General features: G+C 41.6%; 1 protein-coding gene across 3 annotated transcripts; it reads left to right on the top strand.

Moving 5' to 3' along the window:
- The first annotated feature begins 1,230 nt into the window (after nt 1–1,230).
- On the top strand, nt 1,231–17,722 carry porb (P450 (cytochrome) oxidoreductase b). 3 transcript variants are annotated; one of them, XM_075473623.1, is made up of 16 exons: nt 1,231–1,307; nt 3,921–4,106; nt 9,103–9,151; nt 9,990–10,118; nt 10,442–10,594; nt 11,055–11,179; nt 12,130–12,219; nt 12,436–12,534; nt 12,850–12,966; nt 13,085–13,203; nt 13,594–13,775; nt 13,920–14,069; nt 14,200–14,461; nt 14,842–14,987; nt 15,250–15,335; nt 15,662–17,722. In XM_075473623.1, the coding sequence occupies exons 2-16, from the start codon at nt 3,928–3,930 to the stop codon at nt 15,804–15,806; spliced, it is 2,031 nt and encodes a 676-aa protein (XP_075329738.1). In that variant the 5' UTR covers nt 1,231–1,307; nt 3,921–3,927; the 3' UTR covers nt 15,807–17,722. The 3 variants fall into 3 exon arrangements, with proteins under 3 accessions (XP_075329738.1, XP_075329739.1, XP_075329740.1); XM_075473624.1 differs by lacking the exon at nt 1,231–1,307 and adding an exon at nt 1,329–1,434; XM_075473625.1 differs by lacking the exons at nt 1,231–1,307; nt 3,921–4,106 and adding an exon at nt 5,782–6,334.
- The last annotated feature ends 1,259 nt before the right edge of the window (nt 17,723–18,981 follow it).

Here is an 18,981-nt window from a genome sequence, read left to right as displayed (position 1 = left end):
CATATTAATTTTTACAAATGCCTTTCTTTGTACAGATTATGCACGACGTATGACAATCTATCTCTGTTGTGTTTGCTTTTATTGTGATGTTGTCTTGACCTACAGTATCGAATCACAACTTGTTGTTTTGTACATTGCACATTTATTCATAAAAACACAATTGCAATAAAAGGTGGAGCCATGTTTAATTCATGCATTTACTGCTGTGTTTTGTTTTGTCTGTGTAAACTGATTTGCTTGAAATGTAGTGGAATAAAAAAAAGTCTGAAGCACGAGAAACGGAGTATAAAGCACTTTGGTTGCACTGCAGATTAGCAAAGCAAACGCACAGCCGAGGAAATGGACTGAAAGAAAAACTTGACTTAAAGTGGAATCTACAGCCATAGGTGAAACGGCCCCATGCATGTGGTAACAAGTATTTGGAAGTAAATACAATAGTGCAAATCCCCTAATTTGTCTTGAAGGTTCTTGGATTTGAACTGCAGTGCTGTAGTTCTACAAATACACACAGTATAGATAAAAATGGTTCAATTCAAAGTCTTACAGAAAGTCTAGAGAGTGTCCTCACAACATTTTTTCTACAGTTCAGAGTTTGAATCAAGGCCACGTTTAACGGCAAATAAATCACACAGCCAGAAATAGCAAACGTATGACAACATTTCTGTTGGGGGGACTAAAAAAGATGGGATGGATGAGAGCATTGGATGTCCTTTTTTTTACTTTAAAGGTGAGTCTACATCACTTGAGTAAATGTATGTTTTTACCTCCTATAATGCCCACTTGTTCAACAAGTAAATGGCTTTTTCATAATCGTATTTTCAAAAATGGCAGTTTTTCGCTGAGGGGAGCTCACAGGTTGTTGGGTTATCAGTCACGTGTCCTTGGCTTTGTGAACATAAACACTGTTTAACTAGGAGAGGACACGTTTGAAGAGTCTGCTTTCCAAACTGTTCTACTGGTTGCATTACATAACCGTGAACCTTTGCCTGCTGCACCTTGACAGTTATTCAATTACGCAGGTTACATGTGCATTACTGTGGACTGGTCCAAATGAAATATAAACGGCGTGTCACTCAACACCGTGACGCTGCGTTCACAGAGTGAGTTTGCACATAATTCTGAGTGACCACATATCTAAAACTTCCCAAAAACTGAAAACATGACGAAGTCTTTTTTTGTGTGGGTCTCGAAAATGTAAGGAACCTCCCCCCCAGCGAATAGGATGGAGATGGTCTGACCCTACACGGCGTAAAGTTTCCTTCCGCGTTGAGCGCAGTCTGAGGCTGACACAAAGAGGAGAAGCGAAGGTAAGCTTCACACCAAAAGCCTCTTATAAAACCGAGTTATAGTCAGCTGTGCTCTGTGGCAGTCTGCCGGGGTTACACTGCAGCGGTAACACACTCACGCCGACACTTTACAACTCGTGTCACGGAGGTAACGCTCAGCTATTTTTTTTCACGTGAAAATGTAGCTTTAGATAAGTGATGGCTCCAGTGTTACGCAAACTGGGGTTACCTTGTGTCATTTTTTTTTTTTTGACGCAATTCTAAGACATAAGGAATAAGCTTCATGCTGTAGGCAACAGTGCTGTGTCTCCTAATGGACTAAATATTCAGTGCAGGACCATGCTTTCAGGCAGTGTTGTCACGGTCCAGGACATAGTCATAGCCCACTCCAGCGGGATTTTTCGGTTTAGCTGACCGCCAGACACATTTGCTTTTACAGCTGGAGGGAGGCATCATATCGAAATTTAGTCGAACTAAGAAGTGAAACCGGCGTGTAGCATGGTGTAACGAGGGACTTTTTACATCTCGGCGGAAACTGGTGACCCGTTACCGATAATTACACAATTCCCCTGCGGCGATAAAGTTTTTGAGTTTCTTAATTGCATATTCAGGCGACCTGTAGTAAACCGCATCTGTTTGATCTCAATGGACCACGGTGACAGCAGCTGCTGAAGCCTCTTTTATTTGCCCTGAACTGTGTCCCATGACCATGAATGCATGGTGTTTGTTGGTCAGGGGTGCAGTTTGACAGACAGTGGGTTATGTCACAGTGAAACTGAGTCATCTGAGTGATTTTTCTCTGCAGTGACAAAGGTTAATGAAACAGGTTTTTAAAACGGCTCGACTCAGTCACTTAGTCCGTGATTGGAAATGCAAGGTGAGCCATTGAGCTATGTTTTACGAGGACTCGCCTTACTAGACGAACTCCTCTTCTCCTGTATGTTATGTCCTTATGCTTTGATATCAAGATAAACAGTTATGTTATCTTTGCAACAATTTTCTTCTTTTTTGTTGTTGTTTTTGCTGCTGTTGCTTTGACACTGAACTTGAAAGTGCGTCTGGATCTGCTGAGCTACTAACTGTTGCTGCAGGGAAATCAAGCCAAAGTAGTTGTGGAGGTTTTGTAACAGACCGGAAACTCTGGCTCTGTGTCAGTGAGGTTGTGTGTGTGGCCGTCGTCCTCTATTGTGTCTTGCCAGACTGCATGTGGGAAAAGTTGACATGCACTTGTCTTTAATTTAGCCCCTGTCAGTTTTAGTTGGGTGATGTAACGGCTTGAAGTGCTGCTGCTTAGCACATAGTTGGGGGTGCTCTGTGAACTTTATGTTAGTTGTATTGAAAAGGAAACTTGATCAATCTTTTTCATTGCAGCCATGATGCAGATGTATTGGTGACAGCCCATAATTGGCTGATACAGGTTAAGCTGTAGTAGTTCAGGAGGTAGCGCCATAGGTTTGTAATGACGGTTGCCATGTGAATTTTTTTCCCCCGTGCATCTGTAAAATGTACTTTTCAGTCCACGTTTTGGTTCACATTGTTCAGAAACTGAGTCAAAGGGACCCGCTTGAAAATGTTTGAATATGTGTTGTTGTGCTTTCAGCAGAATCTTTAGATCGTTTTGAATATTCCTCAGTATGTGCCTGAAAACTTCCTGTGTTTACCATGTTGTAGATGAGATAAAAGGCAAAAGGAGCTGTTTAAATTGGAGTCTTTAAAATCTGCCGAGTAGCTACTGTTAAGGTCATTTTTTGAAAATATTCCAGTGGGAAACGTGTCTGTTTCAGTGGAAATGAGAAAGAAAGAATAAGAGATAAGCGAGGGTTATATGAAATGAGGGTCGTGTATCATTCTATTTCTGAATTGGAGGACCGTGTTTTCTGTCGCGCTTGGTTCTCGTCAGACACCGTTGCACAACTTGAAGTCAGTGCGACTTCTGTTCCAGAGGGAGTGGGCGCCCAGCTCATCATGAAGTGCTTTACTTGGTGTAATTGTGAATCAGCAGTTTACTTTTGTGCAAGCCAGCGCTTAGTTGGGTGAGGGTTTTTCTTTTTCTTTTAAGTTGCTCTGTCACACTCTAGTTGTGATCAGGCCAAGTTTCGGAATTATTGAAAACCTGAACTCAGTGTTTTTCCCATCCTCCAACCGAATTGAAACCTGAGTGTTCAGAACACGGTGTCCTTTCGTGCTCGGCCTGAAAAGAGGGGATGTTGTTGATGCACGACGAGAAATTCCTTGCGCATCAAAAGCAGCGGGTTACAATGTTGGAATACGTCTAGCCAAATTTAAAGAGAGTTTCTCCAATGATACGAGCACAAAGGCCTTCATTGTGTCGCGTTGCAATCAGCCGATTTAATATACAGACTGCTGAATTAAATAATAATAAAAATAGGAACTTCACCCCAGAGCTGGCGCCAATTTTTTCCCTTTTAGATATTTGCCTATAGAGAGGTAAAATACTACGAGATGTCCTTCCCACAAAGTCCAAACTGATTACATCTCTATGTAATCTTTATTTATTCTAATTCAAGTTTGGGGGAAAAAAGTAAACTTATCTGTAACTTACTTTTGTAATCTCACAAATATTTGCTGCTTAACTTTAGATTGTTTTGTTGTTTATTTTTCATTGCTGTGTAGTGTCATCATGGCAGACATGGACCCTGACACCATCACCCACACTGAGCCCATGGTGGATGAAGAGGAGCCTCTTTTCAGCAACCTGGACCTCTTCCTCTTCTCCTTGATTGTTGGCCTCGTCATTTATTGGTTCATGTCCCGTCAGAAGCCGGAGCCCATCCCCGAGTTTAAGAAGCTTGACACACCGTGAGTGTCCTCTAGTTTTTATTGCATCTTTTAGTTTTTCACTGTTTTGGTCTGAACTATCACGTCCCAGTTCTGCTGTGGCCGCATGTATGGGGTGAAATAAAAAGACATAAGATCCTTTTCCTACTAAATTCAGTGTTAATAATAATTAATGATAATAATTTTGGCCTCAGTTGAGATGGCGCACACATTTATTTGCTACAGTTGAATGAATGAATGAATGAATTGTTCCCCACCCACCAGTGCCATCATGTCATTTGCAGTTTTAACTAGCAAAGCTCGATGGTTTTGGGTTCCACCTTGATTTATATTCAATTACAGCAGCCAATCAGTTGAGTATTTCCACTTGGCATCAAAAGTTTATTGACTTTTACCACCTTGGCTTTATAAGACAACATTATCTGATAGCTTGCTTTTCTTTCATTTTTTCATTTTTTTTATCTGCATGCTAATTGTAATCATCTTGTTCTTGCTGATAACACTGTCCTTATAGAAGAATGTAAATGTTGACACAGGGACTCAGAGCCTTGGGGAACACCACAGGCCAGAGGGGCCATTGAAGCAGTGCCGTCACTTATTATTGAATGTAGTAAGGTTACATAGCAACCACCAGAGTGTGGTGTAGACCCGTGTATGGCAGTATCTCTGAAGCCAACCCACTTGTCATGGCGACCCTAACAGAAGTCTACGTCGCGGCAGACTGTGTGGAAGTTGACACTGCATGGCCCTTGAAGCAAGTGTGTGAGAGTGCACAGATTAAGGCGAGAGTAAATGTTTCACCAGCAATGACCTTTGTTTTCTCGCTGCCTCCTCTTTAACTTGGACTTGGCTTTTTCACACACTCAGCTGATCTGTTTTTTCTCTAGCTGCCTTTTTCACTCTTGTCCAAGGCTGCAAGCCCACCCTTCCTCCCCTGTTCCCTCCCCTCATCACTTAGCAGCGAAGTGATAGAGGCTTGGCTTGATTACAGCGGGCTCTCGTTGCACTAGAGTCACTTTTAGTCCCTCCCCAACCACAACATAATCTTTTTTTGTTTCTGGCAAAAAGCCAAGCCAGCAGCAGCCTCGCTCGCTGTGTGATTCTGTAAATGGACACAGACTGAACGAGGGAGATCCTGATCACTTGTGCGAAAACAAGAGTTTTCCTAGAGGAGGGAAAGACCACTGGAGAAAATGTTTAGTCTTTTAGACGCATATGTGTCTTTGGAGGGAAGAGATTCGGGAAAGGATCGAGCAACACAAGTTGGTCTCCCCTCCCCTTAAAGGAGCAGCAATTCCCTAACTGTTATGAAGGGGGCGTAGTCTTCCAAGGCTTTCCTGTGCTTTTGTTTTTTGTCCCTGAACCCATTTTGAAAGTTCCCCGGAGGGCGAGCCAAGTTTCTTTTGTGAGCCCTCTCCAAAGGTGGAAAGTTGAGGCAAAAGACAAGCAGCTCTTTCTTTGCTCCCAGTTACTTTTATTCATTTTTCTTTCCTCGCTCCCCTGTTTTTCTTTTTGTGTGTGCGTCAGGGCTGAGCTGCTCTGCCATTGGGCGATGTCACAAATGGAATCCTTTTATGATAAATGAGGTTGCCATGGCAATGACATTCCCCTCTCTCCTCCAGTGGTGGGGGCTGGGGATACTTTGGCAAAAAAAAAACCTACCATTCACAGCTCTTCCCCTTTAGTGGTCCACCGAGGAGTTGCTCTGTTAACAAGCCAAGTTCTCAGAATGGATCTTGTACACTTTTTCCTTCCTAACACCTTTCATGCTGGGGAGGAAAAGGGGTGGGGATGAGGAGTAAGGCATTTCCAGCTCATGATCATTTCAGCGTGTGTTGAAAGTTGTGGGTCTGCAGCTCGACTACATTTTATGGGAAAGTCAGTTTCCCACCATTGTGTTCTCTGCGCTTGCCAGACACTGACAAGGCTGGAGGCTGTCGTGTTTGTGTGTGTGGAGAGCAGACGCTGCTGGTTTCCACAGACGGCACAGTAAGAGGCAGAATTCAGACCCCGTTGGAGCCTCTGAGGTGAAAGCGGGCAGCGCGTCAAACCTTGCAAGTATCCATCTGCCTGTCTGGACTGACATTACGGATCCATCCTATGGTTGTGGAGTCCTGATTTTGATTTTGACAGTGGTGATTTTTGGCTTGGCCTAGCCGGCAGTGCTAGTGGAAGTGGTGAGCTACAGGGCTGCATGTCATGGGCTGTGTCTTCTCACTGCCAGGGGACAGGAGAGATCCTGCTGAGAGGTCGGTACAGTATTTAAATTCCTGCTTCAAAGCTGGACAAAATATCTTTTAAGGGACACTAAAATGAAATGATCTTGTGTAGTTTGACAGCAAAGATCACATTTTGGAAGTTTTCAGTTCATATTTGAGTGTTTTGTAAGTAACTGTTGAATTGGACAAATGTTTCCAACAGAAGGCATAAACAAAAAGCATTGTTGTTTGTTATGAGATGATGGCATAAAAAAAGCATGCAATGTTCCGAGGGGGTTGTGTAAGAGATGGAGATGCATTCTGTTCCTGCTAATGCAGTTTAACGATGTAATAATTAAGTGTTCTGTTTTTCCTCGTCTTCTCGCAAGCATAATCATTTACCGCTTTGACTACGTGCACATTTCCAGCCTTGTTTAATCTTGATCACGAAACACACTTGGCATGAGATCAAACTGTTGCATCATTAACTTGCCGGCTCGTTTAAACCCTGGGATTCAGAAAACGAAGCTCTTTTCAAACGCCAGCTATTTACTGTGACTTGACCCACCGTTGCCTCTTCACGCGTATTGTAGACAGCCTGTGTCAAACGCCTTTTCCCAGCTGAGCAGAGCATGCAGCAGGCAGGACATGATTCAAAGAGAACACTGGTAAAGTCTGTGTTTTATTTAAAGCACTGACCGCATACACATGTGCTCCCTGTGAACTCTCTGGAGAATAACCTGCTGTACCACATGTGGGTTCATTGAAGCAGTTTCTTGGGTTAATGAGATATTTGGCTGGTTAAACTCTGCGTTACTTCCGGTCTGTTTGATGCAGACATATCAAGCCTTGAAAGATTTTGTTAAGAAAAAAATCAGAGAAAACTGCTTTAGTCAATGCGCTTGTTGGGAAAGAACGATTTCCTTGATGATTGAGTTTTATTTTGGTTTATAACCGACTAGTGACAACCAAGCAACATCACACTTGATGTCATAGCACATCAATCAGAGCAAAGTTCAGCGTTTTTGGAAGTCTGTTTGCATTATCGAAGCCTCAACACACTTTAAGTGACAACGTTTAATTTTATCTTTATGAAGGGCACAGCTCCAGCTGAGTCCACGGAAATGACAAAACCACAACAATAATGTTCTTTAAACTAGATTTCGAAAGGCTCTCTCAAAATACCAATGCTGGTTGAGTTAGATACTGATTTTCAAATGTAATGTTCATGCTGTTGCTGCCGCCTTCATTAGTTCCAGCATTCCTGTTTTTGGGATGCCAAATAGAAAACTTTGATTTGGAAACACAACCCTGTTGGAAATGATGTGAAAGGCTGTGATTTTCAAAGGTTGTAATTTCTTCTACTTCAGCTCAAATCCTGCATTTTGTTGCGGTGTCGCTGAGCTGAAATCAGAAAATGCATTCATTTTGCATTTGCGGCTACGCTTGCAGTTGGTGCTGTGTTCCCTCATTAGTCACAAACGCAGGTGTCTGCTCTGAGCTTTGATGCTGAATGAAGCAGCATTGCCTTTCATTTAGTTCAATAATACATTTATGTTTCTATTAATTTTACTAACATTGTGTTTGCTCATTTTGTTTTGATCTTGTTTCAGTCCATTAATTATTTCCTGGGTACACCTGAATCAAAATTTTGTCCTCTTAAATATTGAAATATTATCTGAAACATCAAGTAGTTGATTTTGTTGAACCTTACTTCAACTATCACTATGTTACTGCACCTGCCTCTTATCTCATGAGTGATCGCTCTCCAACTTGTTCTAACTGTATAAATCCTTCACTTGTTCAGTAAATCTTTGATTGTTCATGTCCCGACTCTGAACTTTAGATATTTTAGTGTGCACAACTAAAAACCAGTTGGCAACAGATGAAACCTCATCTAAAATCAATGTCGGCCACTAACACTTGCACGTGAGAGTGCAGTTCTGAAGCCTACTGTCACTCTGAATGGCCTTTAAATAAACTCTTTAGAATCTCGAGTAAAAGTTTGTATTTCACAAAAAAGGCACGTATTCTTTTTGTTTTACATTGAGAAATGTTAAATGTACTTAGAGAGGCATGGTCTCTCATAAGTAAAGATGGACAGATGTTCAGCAAATTGTGGAGCAATTTCAGAATAATGTTCTTCAACATAACATTGAAGTTTTTGAATATTATCTGTTATACGTAATGTGATCGAAAGATGCAGATTTCCCAAGGGGTCAAAGGTGAAAATAAGCGTTGGATGTCCGTTATTCTTCAGGTGCACAAACATCACTGTATTAAAAAACAGGCATGTTTCCATCGTGGGAATCACTGCGTGGGCTGAGGAACACTTCCATAGATCATTGTCTGTGAATGCAGCTCATTCACAAATGCAGGTTGAAGCTCTATCATGAAAAGCTGAAGCCAAACTTGAACATGACACAGAGACCCTCTGGGCCAAAGCTCATTTCAAAAGAACTGAGGCAAAGTGGTGATCTTTACTTTTGGAAGTCTTGACTGTAAAATTATGTGAAGTTGAAGTAAATTACAATCTTATGTTGTGAATTCAGCTCACACATAAAGACGACTGCCACTGTGAAATTCAAGCCTGAGAAATGGACAAATCTGTTAGCTGAAGGTTGATTTAATTGAAGATTAATGTGGCAGAATGCATTTTGCCCCCCGTCCCATTCAAATTCCACCATCATGGGGATGGCTGGGCCAATCACAACCATTTATATAATGTTTTGATATGAGAACGAGTGTTGAACGCTACAGAGTTTCTGAATTATCAGAAGCTTGATCAAAAACATTTATTATTTATTTTCCTTTTTCAGAGCACCTGCATCACGAGAGACGAGTTTCATCGAGAAAATGAAGAAAACTGTGAGTTATTTTCTTCTTAGTTCCTCCCTCCTTTCTGTTGGTTTCTTGTTGTGTGAGCTGGTTAACTTTACCATCGCAGGTAAATGTCTAAAGAGCTGTTTTACCTGCTGTAACTGTGGTGTGAACTAAATTCAATTCTGTCCCTTCAGCGGTACCAGTTGATCAACCTTGATTGTTTTTGTTTTTTTTTCACCACAAACAAATGTTTATCTGCAAGATGAAACACCCCAATGTTTTTTTTCTTTCTTCACCTAGTTGAAAGTCATCAGTCTTATGAAACCAAATGCAGTGTTCCTAGTTATTTGCTCCGTGGAAGAAAGCTACGGCGACCGTGACGGTTTCCCAGTAAATTTGACCACATGAAGCTTTAGACTTCAAAAGCACTCTTTTGACTTTCATGGTCTTTTGTTTTCAAGCCAGAACAGAGGAAATGCTGCTTCTGAATCAAGTGGTTTTACAGGAAATTTTTCAGATGCTACGACGCCCGCTGAAAAGGCTTCAGTCTCTACTCAAGTTTTTCCTTTCATCAGAAAGTCTAATAGCAACATTTCGTACACAGATAAGATGATATTATTATTACTATTATGATCTCTCCACTATATACGTGGATGCTCTAATTGCCAGTTTCAGGATGTCATCTCAAGAAGAAAAAGTGTTTTTATTTTAGGTAAAATGTAAAAAATTGAATCCTTACTCCACACTTATGTTGTTGTACAATTAAAAAAAAATAAAGAAAAGGCCGAATTTCGACATAAGAAATGTTTATCATGGTTGTGGGAGAAGCTTTGACATGCTGCACGATGTGAATGATTTTCCAATGATGTCAATTTGTGGACAGGGAAAGAACATCATCGTGTTCTACGGCTCCCAGACGGGTACAGCAGAAGAATTCGCAAACAGATTGTCCAAAGACGCTCAGCGCTACGGCATGAAAGGAATGGCTGCTGATCCAGAGGAGTATAACATGGTAATTTACATCCGTGGAGCAACTTGCACACCACAGCAACAAAGCGAGCAGAGGTCTTAATCATTCTTTGACACAGGACTTTGCTACCTCAGTGGTGTTAATAATCTGATTATTCTTCATTGTCTACATACAGGACTTTACTGATTTATTTTTGTTTGAATTTTAATTCAGTGCATAGATTCATACTATGAGAACCTTTGATTTACTATAGTCTTCTCACAGGGGGACTTTAAAGACATCCAGTCAAACAGTGGAAACTTAACTTAAAAAGGTTATTTCTGCTGTTCTTACTGCCCCCCCCATCTTGTTCTCTCATGGTATAGGGGGAGCTGTCCCGTCTGTCTGAGATTGAAAACTCCCTCGCCATATTTTGCGTGGCCACTTACGGTGAAGGAGACCCAACAGATAATGCTCAGGACTTATATGACTGGCTGCAGGAGAACGATGATGAAGAGCTCTCTGGACTAAACTACACTGTGAGTCTTTATGCACAAGTTTTTAGTGTGTATGTAATGCACGAAAAAGGTTGTTGACTTTCCACAGGGCATGTGTGTGTGTGTTCCTGTTAAAGTTGTTTATTTTTTAAGGCCAAGAAAAAGAGTTTGGAGTGAGTTTTACAAAGGACCAAAATCCTGTCATTTCGACTCATCCATTGGGCTTTTTTATGGTTCATAAAGTTCATTGTGTAATCAAGTTCATTGTGAACTTGATTACAGGTTAGATTTATTCTGGCACCGTTACAGCCCTTCCCCCTGTATTTTCTCTCTGAACAAACAGCATTCATACACACGTGTTGAAAAAATTCTCACTGAAGTCCTGCCACCCTGAACAGGATTCATTAAGAAAATGGATGGTTTGGAAGTATTCCTTGTTTGGCTCAAGTCTTAAAGCCATGCTCTTAATACTTTTAATTATTGTGCCCATGTCTGCATCCAGGTGTTTGCTTTGGGCAACAAGACATACGAGCACTACAACGCAATGGGGAAATATGTGGACAAAAGGCTAGAAGAGCTGGGAGCCAAGCGACTCTTTGATCTTGGTTTGGGAGACGATGATGGCAAGTAGGTGACCCACTAATCCTGCTCGTCTACAAAAGAAACTATTTGAATATTTCGATTTCTGAGACGCAGCACAGATTACATGCTACATGCCGTCCTCATTTGACCCTTTTTTGAAGTTGGACATCAGAGATGGTCAATGAAAACGACAAAATTCAAAGGAACTTCCTCAGTTGTGTCAGAAACCTCTTTTTATGCTCACTTTAGGAATTTCTTGTCATTTTTCTTTAAAGAGTTGTGGAGAGATGGAAATGTCTAATGCACATCAGTTCTGACGCACTTTCTAACATGATCAACACTTGTAGACGATAAAGAGTAAACAACACTGCGGGCTTTTTATCACAGCGACTGTTTTTTTCCAAGTTTTGTTTCCTGCTAGTGACGACTTCTGGTTATTACAAGCCCTTCACAGTGTGACCTGTGATGTAATGGGGGTTGCTTTATTGTTGGACATGTTAAAGGATAACTGCGGTATTTTCAACATTAAGCACAGTTATCCTTTAACAATGGAAATTGTTTACCGTTATTTGAATCTTTTCAATTACAACAACAAGCAATAAGCTCGAGGCTAATATGTTTAACGTTTCCATTCACTTTCTCAAGCACATAACTAAGTTTTTACATCAGTCTGGTGATTTTTATTTTTTTGGAGATGCCACCACACGATCTCACCAGTGTCTTCAGTTAGGCAAACGATAAAAGGGTGAACTAGACCGTGCTAAACCAGCACAACAAAAATGTTTGAAGTAAATGTGGAACACAGGATGTAGAGCTGTGGAATCTCACAGAGCAGATCGGAAAAGAAGTAACGCTTCACATACAGAAACAGATTTGCTAGATATTAGATGGATCACTGAAAAGGTTTGTTCACACTTTGCAGGTTTATTATTTCACGGTGAAGTAAAATGAAATGCAGACGGTGTAAATAAAACTCCCTGCTTTTTGATTTTCAGTCTGGAAGAGGACTTCGTTTCATGGAGGGAGCAGTTCTGGCCGGCCATCTGCGAGCATTTTGGAGTGGAGGCGTCAGGAGATGAGTCGAGGTGCGTTGATGGGCAACTGATATTTTAATAGTTCATCGTTTCAGTTTTTTTCTCGTTACAGTTTTTCTGTTAAGGTTGTCTTAAGTTGTCATACCTTTCATACATGTTCTCTGCTATTTTCAATGCAACTGCCAACTGATTAATTTGAATTCCCTTTGTATTCGATGTATTTTGCTCTGTGTATATGAAGAGTCTAACTTCCGTTGTCTCGCACAGCATCCGGCAGTACGAGCTGAAGGTGCACACTGACCTCAACATGAACAAAGTGTACATGGGAGAGATTGGCCGCCTAAAGAGTTTTGAGACCCAAAAGCCGTAAGTTCTGTTGCAGAGACTCCCTCACAGCGTTGTCTGCTCAGTCATTGCTCCCCTTTTTAAATACATTATAATCATCTGCAAAGTTTACCTTCGGTCACTTTGGGAAAAAAATGAAAGTTTGTGCCCCCTAGTGGACACAGGGAGCACGTTTCTGCAGCCTTTTTAGATAAAACGTTAACAACTTGTTTTTGTTATTGGAAAAACTAATCTTCGTATTTTTGTTTTTATCCAAAGTATTTCTTGTCTCCCTTATGATTCTGTCCAGCTATTACGTATGTATATTTATATTTTTTGTGTTACTCTTATTTGCAGGCCCTTTGACTCAAAAAACCCTTTCCTGGCCCCAGTCACTGTCAACCGCAGACTTAACAAAGCTGGTGATAGGCATCTTATGCACCTGGAGCTCGACATAACAGGCTCCAAGATCAGGTAAGGCTGCCTCGACATGCATGCGATATCCCAAATTTCACGAGACCAGAAGAACAACTCCCATTAAGCTTCACGAATGACGGTCAAAGTCTAAATTTCTCTTGCTCTGTGATTTCAGATATGAGTCAGGCGACCACGTTGCCGTTTTCCCCACGAATGAATCTGGGCTGGTGAATAGGCTGGGAGAGGTCCTCGGCGTAGACCTTGATGTGGTTATCTCTCTCAACAACCTTGATGGTATGGCATTGACAGCCCAACGCACTTTGACTTCACAATTCCGCCCCCCGACAGTCTAGTGCAGTATCAGCTCTCCTAACACACGTGTATAGCACATGCCATATAATCTTACTGCTGTGATACAGATAGACTTTTTTATTGTTCATGAGTTTTCTATCAGTGCAAAGGTAACCTGACGTACATTGCGATTGCATAACAGTGATGACAGTGCTGTCTTTCAGTGTATCGTCAAAATGACAGAATATGTCACAATAACTTTTCACCCATGTGATACTTATTACTTAGCAGTTTCTTTGACAGACATGCAGATTGAATTTGGTCAAAAAAATGATGATCAGATAAAACGCATCAAAAGTTTTAACTTCTGTTTTTTTGGGGGGTTTTTTTCAGAGGAGTCCAACAAGAAACATCCTTTCCCCTGTCCCACCACCTACCGCACAGCGCTCACGCACTACCTGGACATTACCAACCCCCCCCGCACCAACGTCCTGTACGAGCTGGCTCAGTACGCCTCCGACCCCAAAGAACAGGAGAACATGCGCAAGATGGCTTCCTCCTCCCCCGAGGGCAAGGTCAGTGACGGGTGGTGAAGATTCAGAGCACCTTTTAGCCCCAAATGAACCATTATTGTGTTCATTTTAGAGAAACACAACTGCTGGTAGTTGCTGAGATGAGCAAAGAAGCTGTCACTGTCTAATTATCATGTCTTTCCGCAGGCTCTCTACCAGGGCTGGGTTTTGGACTCTTGCAGAAACATCCTCGCCATTCTGGAAGATATGCCTTCTTTGAAGCCTCCAGTCGACCACCTGTGTGAGCTGCTGCCTCGTCTCCAGGCTCGCTACTATTCCATCGCCTCCTCCTCTAAAGTAAAAACCCCTCTAAGCTGCAGAGAAAATCATTTTTAATTTTCTGTTTAATTCGCCTCTTGCATGTTTTCATACTTGATATTGAACGACAGTCTGATGGCGCGCTGTTAGTAACTCTTCTGTTTTGTAGGTTCACCCCAACAGCATCCACATCTGTGCCGTGGTGGTGGAGTACAAGACCAAGACGGGCCGCGTCAACAAAGGAGTAGCGACCAACTGGCTGAAAAACAAACTCGTCAATGGCCACAAGTCCACTGTTCCCATGTACATCCGCAAGTCCCAGTTCCGTCTGCCTTTCAAAGCCACCAACCCGGTGGTCATGATCGGCCCTGGGACTGGAATCGCTCCTTTCATGGGCTTCATCCAGGAGAGAGGCTGGCTCAAAGAGCAAGGTGCTCATAGACGCGCTGCCATGATGTGTGTGTTGTTTTGTTTGTCTGGTTTAATGGGAGGAGGAAAACAAGGGGAAGGACCTCCAAACATGTTTGGGCTTTTCTGTCCTTACTCACCTCAAACCAGAGAAAAATAAAAAACAAATCTGTGCAGTGTAAGCACACAAGTAATGATTGATGACGCATGCTGGAAATCTGTGCACGAATTATACATGTTGATCTGTTATCTCGTTGGAGGTTATTTTCTGTTCTGTACTTAATTAATCGCAGTTGTTCCACGGGAGGAAAAGCATTCATCTCCATTTAAAGACCAAGCAGATATTTCTTAGACCAGATGGGTAGAGCACAGACGTTCAGTAATGGCTGCTCTCTTTTCATAGGTAAGGAGGTCGGCGAGACGGTGTTGTTTTACGGCTGCAGATATAAGAACGAGGATTATATTTACCAGGAAGAGCTGGAGGAAGCGGAGAAGAACGAAGTCTTAACGCAGCTTAATGTCGCCTTCTCCCGAGACCAGGAGCAAAAGGTGAGAAACGGCTTCCACGCTGCTGCAGCCACAAAAAAGAACAAAAAACACCAAAATTGTTTTTACTTGATAAAATGCACCAGAAGATTTCCACTTGTGTAAATATATTCTGTTGACTTGTTTTATTTGAATCCATTTTTGCAAAAGGAAAAGGAATCGATTCCAGCGAACACAGGGCCGTTTATAATTTGTCGGTACGCGTCTGTACTGATGAACTTGGCTGTTTTATCAAATTTTTCTCTTTCTGCTCTCCTAAATAAAGGTATACGTGCAGCATCTCCTGAAGAATAATAAGGAACACATCTGGAAGCTGATTCACTCAGACAATGCTCATCTCTACGTCTGCGGGTAATGACCACGTTTGATCAGCAGAAAACCTTTATAATTGAGTGTATTCAAAAAACAAAAAAAACCCACTGAATTATTGTTTCAGGATGTTATTTTGTGAGGTTTTGGAATATTTGCATAGCACTTTTTTTAATTTGTGTTGTTCAGTTTTTGAGATTTGACCATGAGAAATAATCTGTGGTACTTTGGCTCCTCCTAGTGTGGTTTGTTGGGAGTCACGAAAAGCAAACGGCTTTCATGTGAAAGTGCAAATGATTGAAAAGTCTTTAATTTGATTAAATGAAAGGAAATGTATGACTACATCTGGAGTTATCTTACTTGTTCAGGGACGCGAGTCACATGGCTAAAGACGTGCAGACGGCTTTCCACGAGATCGCAGAGGAAGTGGGAGGCATGACGCGCACCCAGGCCACAGATTACGTCAAGAAACTGATGACCAAGGGACGCTACTCACAGGACGTGTGGAGTTAAAGAGCCTCAGACCTTGTCTCACTATTCACTACTAAAGTGGTAGTTTTAAAGTTTCTACTTTTACTGTCTGTCTCGTTCAGGACTGAATATAAAAACATTAAACTCTGGTTCACTCTCACCAAGGTTCAGGAGGGCTACATGTAGTAGAGGATCATGAGGCAAACCCTACCTCAGCAGGTTTTCATCAACCCATTCAACAAATAAATCTGCGTCCCTTTCTTATGTTCTTTACATTATGCTTTCGGACCATCAGCACACGTATGCTCAGGTCCTCGTTTGAGCCGTGGCTTCAGGCGAGGCAACGGCTTTCTGGTTTCCAGAGACTGTCGCGAGTCTCTGATATTAATGTTCAAATTAGTGTAACGGGGCGTTTTACTGCAACCCTTCAGAGCTTTGAGTTTGGAAAATTAGAGCAATAAACAGACCGTACGTGTCAAAGCATGTGGGACAACATTGTATCGTGTCATTTAAGTAGAGATGTGGAGGGTTGTGTGTTCCTGTTGCAGCATGAATACTCAGAGCAGTTTTGACAGGAAAGCGTGCTGACTTTACTTTTTTTTGTTTTTGTTTTTCTTTCTCTGAGCTGATCTATTGGTGCTTTTAAAAGCACTTCAAATCTGTAAGATATTTTAAAAGCTTCTGTGAGGAAAACGTTAGGTGTAACATACTGGCATCATAGGTACAATTATGTTTACCTTTTTACATCGACATGGGAGTTTGCCTTTTTATGCATAAGTTGCTGATCGTTTTTATTGGTAACAATAACCCGAGAGGAGTTAAAGCGATGCAGAGGGGATGATCATATATAGAAAAACATGAGATTATGTGCATTTTATTTCCATGAGAAACTTTCTTTTAAACATGGTAAAAATCATTTGGTGTTAAAACATTAAAAAATGCGACTTTCAACATCGGGTCGGGCCTCTCAAAATACTGTTTGAATAACATGCATCTGACAGCGGAGGAGTCCGGGATTAACTGATGACACGACCACGTCTGTTTCATTCTCTGAATGGTTATTGATTTTTATTTTTTATTTTATTTTATTTTTATTTTTTTACACATGTAGCGAAAATGACCAGATGTAAATGTGCATTTTGTGTTTCCCACCATCTGTCAATCAGAGCTCCTTCCAGTACCTTTCTGAGAAAATATGGGGAGGTTGTGCAACCCGTGCCTTTTTAACACTGCCTTATGTATGAAGTTGGCATTGAAACCATGACGGTTCGTTGTCTTTGCAACATTTTTTTTTTTTTTTTTCCTTCCTTGCTTAGATTTTCATAAAAAATTCCATTTCCTCTGAGACACTTTACCCAGCGCAGTCACTTTCTGCCATTACACTTTATAAAGTAACTAATTGTATGGAGGCATGCATATTTTTTAAAATGAATAAATTTGGACTAATTCGTTGGGTTTGTTTCTTTCTTGGCAATAAATTGTGGTCTTTGCAGCTTTGAAAGAAAGAAGTGCAACTGATGGAGTTATGTGCTGCAGTGTGCAAAGCAAACCCAGAAACCACGTGTTGCAAACATTAAAGTATATTCAGCTCTCTGTTTACTCGAGCATCTGTTATTGTTAGACCTGAAGTTCAATAAGGGCTCGAATGTGTTAACGTGTCAGTGGAGCAGCTGTTGCCTCTATCGTCATTTCTCAAACTCAACAGCAACATGATTTAATAGGAAAGTGTACGGACCTGTACAACAACCAAACCTTGAACCTCCTCGAAGGACTACACTCTTAAAACCTGCTTTGAATATGTGTCTGTACTGAAAAACATCTTTAAAAAAGTCTTAACCTTCAAATGTGACAGATTTGCCTGAAGACAGCCAGTGTTTTGGGAATACCCAAAATGTGTTGGTTTGAATAGATTTTTGTAATATTACATATAAAATAATAAACTATGATTATAAATGGAATTCAAGCTTTCTTAATATTATGTGAAAAAGGCCACAAAATGGTTTCGACTGTTTGTTTTTTTTCCTCAAATGGGCTGTAACTAGTCTACACTTTGTCCCTTCTACAGCATGATTATCTGCGTCTTTTTTTTTTTGTCATATTGCATATTTTAATGGCAAAGATTTAGTCTCTTTTCTCTTAAGCATATCATACTGGATGCACCAAATCTGACATTCTGGGTCAACACCGGTTGCTTTTCGTTATTTTTCTTTTATTGCCAGGAAAACAATGGCGTTGTGAAAAAAAAAAAAAAAGACTAAAGTATTTCAGTCGTTCATCCCATTACAATATCACACTCACTCGACACTGGATCCCCTCAAGGCTGAGTCCCCTGCTGTACTCCCTGTACACGCATTACTGTTTGTCCACATCAGAAGGCAATATTATCATTACATTCGCTGACAACACAGCCATTGTGGGGTTAATCTCCCATAACAAGGAAGAGGTCTACAGGAAGGAGGTCATCCACCTGGAGAGCTGGTGCTGGGAGAATAACCTCCTGCTGAACGCCAGCAAAACTAAGGAAATGATTGTTGTCTACAGGAGGAAGCAGCAGGGTGACAACTGTCCAATGCATCGGCGGGTCTGAGGTGGAGAGGGTGGACGGTTTCAAATACCTCGGTGTGACCATCGCACAGGACCTGTCCTGGTCACTGCACATTAACAGTACTGTTAAAAAGGCCAGGCAGCGTCTGTTCCACCTCAGACGCTTTAGAGACTTCAGGCTCCCCCTCAGGGTGCTCAGGAACTTTTACACCCGAACCATTGAGAGCATCTTGAGTGGGAGCATCACCACATGGATGGGCAGCTGCGAAAAAAACAGGACCTATTGGCCCTTAGGAAAGTAGTCCGCTCAGCTGAGCGGACTATCAGAACAACCCTACCCAACCTGCAGGACATTTACATCAAACGATGCAGGTCAAGAGCTGAGAAGGTCCTCAGGCAGCCCCACCACCCCGGACACTCACTCCTCTCCCTGCTGCCTTCAGGCTGTCGATTCCGCAGCCTGAGAACCAGCACTGAGAGGATGAGGAAAAGCTTCTTCCCCCAGGCCATCCGTCTGCTCAACAGTGAGCGTTAAACTGGACCTCTGTCACATTCACCTTCTGGTTGTTAATGTTGTACATTTTAGATACCCTATACCTTACAGTGGACACTTTAAACAGAGGCAAAAATTGTGTGTGATTATTGTGATAGGGTTTTTATGTTGTTCATATTT

The sequence above is a fragment of the Odontesthes bonariensis genome, chromosome 9 (assembly GCF_027942865.1).
Source record: "Odontesthes bonariensis isolate fOdoBon6 chromosome 9, fOdoBon6.hap1, whole genome shotgun sequence".
Classification (NCBI taxonomy): Eukaryota; Metazoa; Chordata; class Actinopteri; order Atheriniformes; family Atherinopsidae; genus Odontesthes; species Odontesthes bonariensis.
Note: the sequence above shows the minus strand (reverse complement) of the source record. Positions and strands in the feature narration are given on the sequence as shown.